This window comes from Orbicella franksi, chromosome 15 (genome assembly GCF_964199315.1).
Source record: "Orbicella franksi chromosome 15, jaOrbFran1.1, whole genome shotgun sequence".
NCBI lineage: Eukaryota > Metazoa > Cnidaria > Anthozoa > Scleractinia > Merulinidae > Orbicella > Orbicella franksi.
Genome location: NC_138159.1, coordinates 19,048,821 through 19,059,470, shown reverse-complemented (window position 1 = coordinate 19,059,470; position 10,650 = coordinate 19,048,821). Strand labels below are relative to the sequence as shown.

Below are 10,650 nucleotides of genomic sequence, written 5' to 3'. Positions count from 1 at the left end.
GTCATGTTTATTGTAACACTGCTCTCCCTCTGCGTTTCTAGTGGTCAGAACAAACTGTGCTTCAACTCCGACATTTCCTTCTTGGATGCCTTTGCCTTTAGCGACAGACTGACTTGCTTGAGTTTGCTGCAGTATTTCCAGTGTTCCAATTTGTTCGGTGTTGACAGTCTTCAACATCTTTTGGCACAAAAACCCCCGAAAACCACAATCGGAAAATCTTTCGGGTCACGCTCAGTTGGCTTGGTAGCGCCCTCCAAGATTATTTCTGATGACTTTTTCACTTGAACGACTTCCACAAGCGAGCGAGGAGCGAGTAATGCAAGGTTTTGTAGAACTCAACTGGAAACAATGAAGACGATGAGGAGACGACCCCCACTCTGTTTAGTCTCATCTGAAGAAGGCAAGAAGAGAAACAGACTTGTTATACATGTAAAAATATTTGCATCTCACCTAGTAACAACTGTACAGCAAGTGATTGATTTTGAAAAATTAAAAGTGGCCTGACTCTTGTTCTTTTCCTGACATGTCCGCAACTAAGGCCAGCCAGGGGAATTAGTTTTCTAAATGGTGAAATGTGAGTGGTCTAGATGAGAAAATGTTGACCACTCATTGAACAAATCATGTTGCATGATTGAACAGTCAATCTTGACCACACTTAGAGCAGCAAAACAGAATAAGCAAACAGCTATTGTATTGGATCATTATTAATCTTACCTGGAATCACATTAATTCCACAGTCGACGACCGCTGCACCCTCCTTAATCCAGTCCCCCTAAAAATTAGAAATCATCACAATCTAGTCATTTGGGTTTTAAGGCGAGTCATTTGAGTTTGGAGTCAAAGAAACAAGGAACTAATCTACTTAATAACTTTTGTTCCTTGCTATTGTTTGCTGTTATTGCTATGTACTTGAGAAATAAATTGTTTCTTGAAACATTCTTCTAGTGTCTTGAAACTGGAAACTTGAAAATCGAGCCTCTACTGTCTAACGCATCAAAGATCCAGGATCAAGGATATAGGATTAGGGAATGCCTGTCAACATTTGATCTGTACTGTACACTGTATTTAGAAAACACTTAACATAATTATGCAAGAGTTGAAAGCGCTAAGAGCACAGTTTGTACACTATCATACCATAGCCTGCAGAACAGGCAGATCAGCGGGGCAGAGAGCCAAATGCGATACACGAGCGCAGAGCGTGCCCACAAGCACGAAGCATGAGATGAAAAAATCTGCTTGTAGTCACACTTTGTTTATGCTCTTCCATCTGGTAGCCTGGCAAATGGTAAAATGTGTGAAATTGGGTGACAGGCCTACACAGACTCCTACGGCTCAGGATTTTTTCGACTCGCACGTTTGTGTACTGCATTTTGCTTTCTGCCCCGCTAATCCGCCTGTTCTGTAGACTATCATACCTTCACAAAGTCAGCTCTTCCAATTCCAACGACAACAATATCACCCCATCTCACCTACAAACCAGAAAAATCAAACCTCTGAATTCTTTTTCCATTTTCAAGGCCCCAAATTATTTAATTCTCTCAGCACTGAAACTCAAAATGTCCCTAGTATTGTAAGTTGTGTTCACCGCTAAACTTACATGTAAGTCATCTTTCTTGGTATACACTGTAAGTATATTTTATTGTGCTTTTTCCACTTTTTTTTCCCTTTGCTTTTACACATTCACGCGCTTAGTTTTGCTTAATTATAACATTACTACTTTTTATCCTGAATTATGATCATTCTGTGTGCCAATTACAGCATTTTTATTCTCTTGCTATGACTTAAGTATTTAAAGTAGTCCTTTACTTAAACCTTATTGGCTTCCCAGGGCTTCCTTGCCTATAATATACATTGATGTGTTGTTATTATTTTATAAATGGCCAAATAAAACAAGAAACAGGCTGCACTTACTGATCCCAGGTAAACAATGATATTTATTTTCTCAACTTAGCTGCTCTCTGTTTTTTTTTATATATATATATCATCCAGTAGAGTCTGGTTTTCATATAATTTCATTCAATATCATTACCTTTGGTTAAAGAAACACAATTTCTGGGAAATGAATGGCTAAGTTGCATCCCACTAAGGACTTGTGGTGGAAAAGTACACGTATGACCTTCTCTACAATTTGTATAGAATTTGATTGTAAAGGCAATGTTCTTTCCTAGTTTTCAGTAAAGCAGGTAAGGGAGCACACTCAAACCACAATTTTGATATTTCAACTGTTTTTCTTGTGTAACCCCATGCTGGTCTAGTTTTGCTCTACAGCAATATTATTATTTTTCCACACAGCCTACATACCACATCTGGAGAGTCTTTTGTTTTTGAGTGACATGTTGTCACTGTAGCATGATGCCATTTGAGAAGATCTGCCATGGGTAAAACCTGCAAGATTGTGCATTTCTTAAACATGGCTTTATTATTATTATACATGAATCACTGTAGAATGGTGAATTTAACAATTCTTCCATTCAGAGTAAGCCTTTTTAAACTAAGACTGTGTTCACACTGGGTGCCTGAGCACCAGGCTTTTAGCCAGATGAGTGTCCATGCATCCTGTGGATGGACAATTGCTAAAGTTTTATTTTTCATATGTTACTTTATAAATTGCTTATTTGAACAGCCCTACAGCACATTTTGGACGGCCACTTTTCAAATTCTGGCTAAAAGCTGGCTGAGCACTGGTGCCTGGGTACCGACAAAAAATAATGTTATGTTCAGACACTGGGTACTCCACATACAGTGTACCTAAATACTGTTTAGCACCCAAGTTCAAGGTGGAGGCCTTGTGCCCTGACAAGGGCTCTGTGCCTGAATTCTGGTGTGAGTACTTGAGAAAAAATTAATGGTCTGTTCACACAAGTGCCTAGCCAGAATCATACTCAGGCACCATGCTGGTGTGAACATCACTGGAAAAGTTGAAAATTTACATGGACATGTCAATTGTAATTTACAGTATGTAAATCTTGATTTACATTCTTTGTCAATTACAATTTACATGTTAGGGTTTTGTAAAATAAAATTACAGGAAATTTACAGCTTTTAGTACAGCATGTAAATGTTCTGTAAATAGTGATTTACATTGTCTTTGTCGACAATGATCATTTGAAGAACATGTAAAAACTTGTAAAATATTTTACGCACTTTTACAGTATCTGGCTTTGTAAAAAACATGTAAATTGCTTTGCTAAACCATGTGAGGAACGTGTAAATAATTCAAGCGAATGCTGTAAAAAGTCTGGAAATGTTATGTTTGTAACCCTGTAAAAACCATGTAAATGAAAAAAGGGGCCTGTAAGAAACATGTAAAAACCATGTAAATGAAAAAAGGGGGCCTGTAAGAAACATGTAAAAACCATGTAAATGAAAAAAGGGGGGCTGCAAGAAACATGTAAAAACCATGTAAATGAAAAAAGGGGGCCTGTAAGAAACATGTAAAAAGCATGTAAATGAAAAACGGGGGCCTGTAAGAAACATGTAAAAAGCATGTAAATGAAAAAAGGGGGCCTGTAAGAAACATGTAAAAACAATGTAAATGAAAGAAAGGGAGCCTGTAAGAAACGCGTAAAAACCATGTAAATGGAAAACCTAGAAGTTGCACGGGTGCGACACCGCACTAACGAAGCTGTCTTCTTGTGAACTTTCCGCGCATCCACAACGACAAAATAAAACTAGAATTGTTACTGCACATGCAGGCGTCCCAAGCTTACGTCTCTAGAAAAGAGAAAAATTAATTCTCGGACACGTACGTATTTATTCATGAAGGACCATGAAAGCGTCACGTGTTGTGTGAGTTCAAGACGGAAAGAGCCCTGGTGACCGAGTTTGAACTGACGCGGAGTTAGGTTAGGCAGGGAACCATAAGGAACACCCAACGACCGTTTCCTCTCGAATGCTTTTCAACGCTGTTTTAGGCTATCTGGTGTACTTTCAAAGCTCTGTAGGTTAATTTTAGGTTGCACAAAAAAAATTTATCTGTTCGGTTATTCTAGAGGAGCTTGAGTATTCTCGAACTTATTAGGGCTTTTTTGTCCATTTCCCGAAAACGTTAGGTCTTATCGCCTTTCCGAAATTGATAGCAGACTTTTTTTCGGTACCCAAAATGACATTTTTAACAATCCGAAAACAACAAATATTAAACTTCTCATATCGCGAAAGTTCGAGGTCACAGTTGTGCCCCTGAACCGCTGAGAATGAACGAAATATCATCGATTTAGAGCGTTAAATATTCCGAAACATGCACATTCTACAAGTAAGATTAATACAACTAAGTCTGCCCTTGCATGTTCACTGTTTTTTTGTTTTTTGTTTTGTTTTGTTTTGTTTTGTTTTGTTTTGTTTTGTTTTGTTTTGTTTTGTTTTGTTTTGTTTTGGCGATTTCTACCGTTTTGTACTTTCATTGCCATCACTGTTATCCCAGTCCCTTTATAAGAGCATACCAGCCTTGTGATTGCCCGATCTCCAACAAGCAGGAATCAGCGGTCTTCATGTTAGGTACCAGGTTCTCTCGGTTCTCCCGCCATGTTTGGCAGTTCGTTGGAACTTGCATCGAACTCGAGCTCTGTTTTAGTGGGCCAAAATCAACTCTACCTTCGCTTCGTCACCGTGCACGGTTTCAAGGCAAAGTTTACCGTTACCCAGAAGTTGAAGATAGCGATTACAGGCAACAAAAACAACAGGTAAGCAAGTTTTGCATAAATTGAACGAGCAGAGTAAAGTAACGTCAAGATACGTATACATTTCGTTTTACCTTTGGTTGTGAATGTGTCATTATCAAGGAGAAGTTACATTGCTTGTGGAATCGACTTTGGTGATGTTTACCTGCCGTGCATAAAGAGCTTTATTATCTGTTATTATCTGTTCTCAATAACTGAGCATGAGCATGCGACATTTGTTATTGGCTTATATGCACCTCATGATTCTTTCTGATGCATGCTCTTGTAAGGTTATGTTGCCCTCTGATGTGAATAATAGTAAGCTAAAATGTAATGTGCCATCTTCAGCAGAGAAATTTCTCTTATGCTAGAGTAAGTATTCTGAAGTTACTCAAGTGTCTACAGTTGTACCTACACGCAAGTTACAATATGCTGTTATACACAACTGTACATGGACATTGCACCCACTGGTGCTGATACTGTAGTAAGTTAAATGTTGTGGTATTTTCTTTCACAAAAAAAAACACTATGATACTTTATAAAGAGGTGTACATGTACCTCAAACTGTCGTGAAAACTACACAGGACTCTTTTTTTTCTACACAGGACTCTTTTTTTTCTACACAGGACATGTAATGTGCCATCTTCAGCAGAGAAATTTCTCTTATGCTAGAGTAAGTATTCTGAAGTTACTCAAGTGTCTACAGTTGTACCTACACGCAAGTTACAATATGCTGTTAACACAACTGTACATGGACATTGCACCCACTGGTGCTGATACTGTAGTAAGTTAAATGTTGTGGTATTTTCTTTCACAAAAAAAACACTATGATACTTTATGAAGAGGTATACATGTACCTCAAACTGTCGTGAAAACTACACAGGACTTGAAAAAAAGGAAGAGTAACTTGCCCAGGCAGGAAAATCTACTTGTCTTGGATGACACAGTATAGTCAATCGATTATTTCATAACAATCAATAGAAATTAGTCAATGATATCAGAAATCAATAAAAGGATTCGTCATGAGTCATCGATTGTGATCAAATTTTCAATAAGCATTATCAATTTTGCTGATACTAGCTTATCTTTTAAGCAACATTTAATAAGAAAGAAATGAACAAAAGATTTAAAGTGAAATATGAAATCATGAATACAACTACATAAAAACATAACATTGTATCTCAAAAACAGAATATTTTGCTGGCATACATGTATCAGGGACTATGTTTTGGGGGTTTTTGGTAGTGCCTTTGAAATCTACATAAAAAAAGTTACAATCAAACACTGTGTTGAGGGACAATTTTTCTACAGTTTAGGTGAACTAACAAAGAGAGACCAACTTTCAATTGATTCTCTAATGACTGATAAATTTGGTAAAATCAAACTGATAACTTGAAACTTTTCTAGCATGTGAGTATGAATTTCTTTCAATTGATCGATAGCACTGATAACACTTACATTAATTTCAATTTATTGATTTCTATCAATTTATGGATTGATTTCAATCGATTACCTTACCCTGGGATGACCAGACAGCACTTTAGAGCCCTGTCACAGCTGTACATTTTACTTGTACAAAATTGGGCTCATACCAAATACATTTAGGTTTCATGTGTCATGCATCTGTTCATGCATCTGTAGCAGGGCAGGAAAAAAAATTGTAAGTCACTTGCCCAGTGGGCCAGTCAATTTCAGTTTTCACTTGCCCCACTGAAATATTAGTTGCCAGTGTGGTGGCCAGTAAGGAAATCAGAGGACAAATGCGAATGAAGTACACTCGGATTCCAAACTAATTCTTGCTTTCAACCTAATAATTAACTAATCTTTAGGTGTTAAGTTTTGAAATGGAATGACTGGAAATTATCATTTATCAAGCTGGCATTTTTAGTCAGACTCACAAGACTACTGACCCTACACTGTAATTTCACTTGCCCACTGGGCCACTGAACTTCTATTTTCGCTTGCCCAAGAGCAAAATTTACTTGGCTGAGGAAATCAGACCTGGGTTTTTTCCTGCCTTGGGTAGATCACAGATAACATCAAAATGTGGTAAAAACAAAAAATAGTCACATAAGCCATTACTAGAGTGTGTCACAGAATCTGTGAATTTTTCAGGTGTGTGTCACTGATGTTTTTACCACATTTTGATGTCTTCTGTGATCTATTACTGAACAGATGCACAACAACATAGAATCTGTCTGCTTCGTAATACATAACAAAGAAACAAAAACAAACTTTTATGACATCATCTGTACCTTTGTCCACCAATAGAGCATAAGTGCACGTAAGAAACAATCAAATTGTGCCTGCAAATAACTTGACTTATTATTTAAACATTGTGTGATAGGAGGTTGATTTATTGTCCATGATTATTACAATGTAGGAGATAGTGAACATTGAATAGTTACTGCCATGGATTTTGAGTTTAGTTCTTCTACATCCTCTGACATTCAGTGCCTTCCAATCAGAGATGCAAATTTTTTGTCACACAGTAGCTACAGATGTAGATGTATGATCTGTTTGATTGATGAATATTCAGGGCTCAAAATAATGGCCGGTCAACGGGCAATGTCTGGCCAGAATGGTGACTTGACCGGCCAAAAACTTCACTCGCCTGTCATGTTGACCAGTCATGTCATGTTGAGACGGTCACGTTGTTCATTCTTGAATAAACAATCAAATCCCCAACTGTAAATCTGAGAGTTTTTATCTCTTTTTTATCATGACCTCTAATGAAAACATACACCAATGCATACATGTATCTGTTCGAATGGCTAAAGACCATTCGCTTGCTGTTTGTCATGCATTCAAGATCAATAGGAATGCCATTCGAGCGACTGGGGTTAAATCTGTTCAGAAAAATATTAAGCCAATCTTTAAATGGTCTAGCAGTGACTGGAACAAACAAACTATATTTGTGGGTTTAATTTAGCTCACATTACGTGTACTTGATTTTTTCGTAAATATCTTGACCAGTCAGAAATGAGACGTGACCGAGCTAAAATTACTTTGGCCGGTTAACATGACCGGCTACAGTCCGATTTCAAATGTCACAGTATAAATTGGAATGATAAGAAACAAAATAATAACTCCAGTGTAAAATTCGCTGATTGATATCATACACAGAATTTGCTGATTCATACTCAGACATAACTTATCTTATTTAACGAAATGTTTTATGTTACTTGTAGGATGAAGTAAAATTGAGAGTGGTCAATACATGCATACTCCTTGGCATTGATGCTTGATCAGGAAAAAATCAGCCACTGAGAAGTCTACAGTACCTATGACTCTATAAGGGGTCCGAGGTCCATTTCTTGAAGGCCCTGGAAACTTTTTGGGCCCATAAAGCCATCTTTAATTGAGCTGTGTCTAAAAACTAAGAGCTGTATATGCCTGAAACTTCTTGTGTGAAGGAAACCTCTATTCATATTGAGAATAAGCGAATAAAACAGCTCTGTAAGCATAAGATTTCAGATTTTGGTATGGCTTTCTGGGTGCGAAAACTTTTTGGGACCTTCGAGAAATGGGCCCCTGGTGCATTACAGTCTAACATGGTGACCTTCAACACTTTCTGGCATAAATTCAACCACTTTAAACATTATTTTCAATGCTTTGAAGTATCACCTACACTGTACCTGTGTTAGTGAATTAGCATTAAATTTGAATATCTTAGATTGCTAGGTTGATACTTATTGTTCAATACAGCAGCTATAAGATTTCATCATAAAAAGCAATGGCTATGTTTACATACATGTAGTACCAGAACAATAATTTACTAACTTATGATGTGTTATGGGAACTATGGTACTAGATAGGCCTTTCAATTTCAACAGGTCCCTATGAATTTTTTTTTTTTTTTACAGTACAGTTTTTTTTTATCACAAAAAGAAAAAGTAAAATTTTGAATATTGTTTACAGTGAATGTTTTGTCAGGGGTCCAAAATGTTTGTCCTGTTTGGATTCTGTACAGTTTTGGAAAAAGAAGGAAACTGTGACTTTGTTTTATGTTATGCAATGTAGTATTCCTTTGCCATGAATGTTTTTATGATGAATTTAAAATGTCAATCTCTATCTTGTGGTAAATGTTTTTTCTCCCTATTTTCTGTTATTTCAAAAGAACAATTCACTCTATGAAAAAAGTTGATCAATATTTCACACTTACATTGCAGTAATTTTCATAATAAGGTAAAGGTAAAGTCTGCATATGAGCCACGTGGCCCAACAGGCTGGAGCTTATCCCGCTTTCTGTAGCAGGAAGCAACTAGGACTATTTCTACTTCCCCTGGATGAGATGCCAGTCCATTGCAGGGTTACCCCACCATTAAATTTGCTGGTACCCACTTATACACCTGGGTGGAGAGGCACTGAGAGTAATGTGTGTTGCCCAGCAACACAACAGAATGTACCTGCCTAGGGCTTGAACCCGGACCGCTCGATCAGGAGTTGAGCTCACTACATGTAACTACGAGGCCATCGTGCCTCCCACATTTTTCATAATAATTATTAAGGCTAATTTAATCCTACATTAATTACTTAGTAAGAAAAAAACAGTTTATCCATTCATTTTATGACAAAGGTATTATCATTATGTTACATTTAACTTTGTGAATTTAGTATATATTTAAGACAGGTATCCATTTGCAAACGATTTTAATTTAGTAATACGCCTAAATTGCAAAATTTTCACTCGTAGCTGACAACAGTATAGTTCTTAATCATTTTACTATTTATGAATTAAATAGAGTTGAATATGACATGGTTTTGCACAATCTTGAAAAGGTCTTGAATTTTAGTAGTCTTCTTGAACAGTGCTTGAATTCGGTTAAAGGAGCTCAGTCATGGTATTTTAAAATATTTTGGCCATGCACAAAATTACATTAAAGTCGTCTTGTTATGGATAGAAAGAAAAGAAAACATGTTTTATTTGTTGCAATGTGTACATTGTAAACCTTATTCATGGCATATAAAAACTATTTGAATTTTACTGAGTTTGTTCTGATTGCAATAAATTTCTGATTCTGTATAAATTTGCATGTTTTCTACTATTATAATTAAGGTCAACAGATTTGATTACAATAAAACAGTACATTCCATGCATTTTTCTTCAAGTTATTATTTACAAGTTATTTATCGTACAGGGTTTCTGCCTCCCTTTTTCGATTTACATGTTATTTACAGGCTCCCTTTTTACATTTCCAGGTTATTTCCAGGCTCCCTTTTTTGATTTACATGTTATTTACAGGCTCCCTTTTTCAATTTACAGGTTATTTGCAGGCTCCCTTTTTCAATTTACAGGTTATTTACAGGCTCCCTTTTTCAATTTACAGGTTATTTACAGGCTCCCTTTTTCGATTTACATGTTATTTGCAGGTTCTCTTTTTCAATTTACAGGTTATTTACAGGCTCCCCTTTTCAATTTCCATGTTATTTGCAGGTTCCCTTTTTCGATTTCCATGTTATTTACAGGCTCTCTTTTCCCATTTACATGCTATTTACAGGCTCCCTTTTTCGATTTGCAAGTTATTTACAGGCTCCCTTTTTCGATTTACATGTTATTTACAGGCTCCCTTTTTTGATTTCCATGTTATTTACAGGCTCTCTTTTTCCATTTACATCTTATTTACAGGCTCCCTGTTTCGATTTACATGTTATTTACAGGCTCCCTTTTTCGATTTACATGTTATTTACAGGCTCCCTTTTTCCATTTACATGTTATTTACAGGCTCCCTTTTACGAGTTACATGTTATTTACAGGCTCCCTGTTTCGATTTACATGTTCTTTATGGGCTCCTTTTTTGATTTCCATGTTATTTACAGACTCCCTTTTTCGATTTACACGTTATTTACAGGCTCCCTTTTTCGATTTACGTGTTATTTACAGGCTCCTGTTTTCATTTTCCATGTTATTTACAGCCTCCCTTTTTTATTTACATGTTGTTTACAGTATTATGGCAACCTCCCTGTATTAAATTTTCATGTTATTTACGGGTTT

The 10,650-nt window shown here is 36.6% G+C and overlaps 1 protein-coding gene and 1 long non-coding RNA gene across 3 annotated transcripts; one reads left to right on the top strand and one right to left on the bottom strand.

Annotated features, from left to right (window-relative positions):
• On the bottom strand, positions 1 to 2,892 carry LOC145469506 (bifunctional protein FolD-like). The gene is made up of 4 exons (XM_081453251.1): positions 2,305 to 2,892; positions 1,416 to 1,469; positions 715 to 772; positions 1 to 391 (listed from the first exon to the last, which is right to left on the bottom strand). The coding sequence occupies exons 1-4, from the start codon at positions 2,431 to 2,433 to the stop codon at positions 336 to 338; spliced, it is 297 nt and encodes a 98-aa protein (XP_081309377.1). The 5' UTR covers positions 2,434 to 2,892; the 3' UTR covers positions 1 to 335.
• Positions 2,893 to 4,142: 1,250 nt separating this feature from the next.
• On the top strand, positions 4,143 to 10,184 carry LOC145469878 (uncharacterized). 2 transcript variants are annotated; one of them, XR_014042396.1, is made up of 3 exons: positions 4,143 to 4,679; positions 5,282 to 5,328; positions 7,847 to 10,184. It is a non-coding gene; the product is annotated as an uncharacterized LOC145469878 (long non-coding RNA). The 2 variants fall into 2 exon arrangements; XR_014042395.1 differs by lacking the exon at positions 5,282 to 5,328.
• The last annotated feature ends 466 nt before the right edge of the window (positions 10,185 to 10,650 follow it).

Excerpts from the sequence above, each read along its gene's own strand:
- LOC145469506 (XM_081453251.1), bottom strand. The coding sequence starts at position 2,433 with ATGTATAATAATAATAAAGCCATGTTTAAGAAATGCACAATCTTGCAG. Across the intron at positions 1,470-2,304 it reads AAACAAAAGACTCTCCAGAT|GTGAGATGGGGTGATATTGT; the intron begins GTGGTATGTAGG and ends TCTGGTTTGTAG. Across the intron at positions 392-714 it reads TGGAATTAATGTGATTCCAG|ATGAGACTAAACAGAGTGGG; the intron begins GTAAGATTAATA and ends TGCCTTCTTCAG.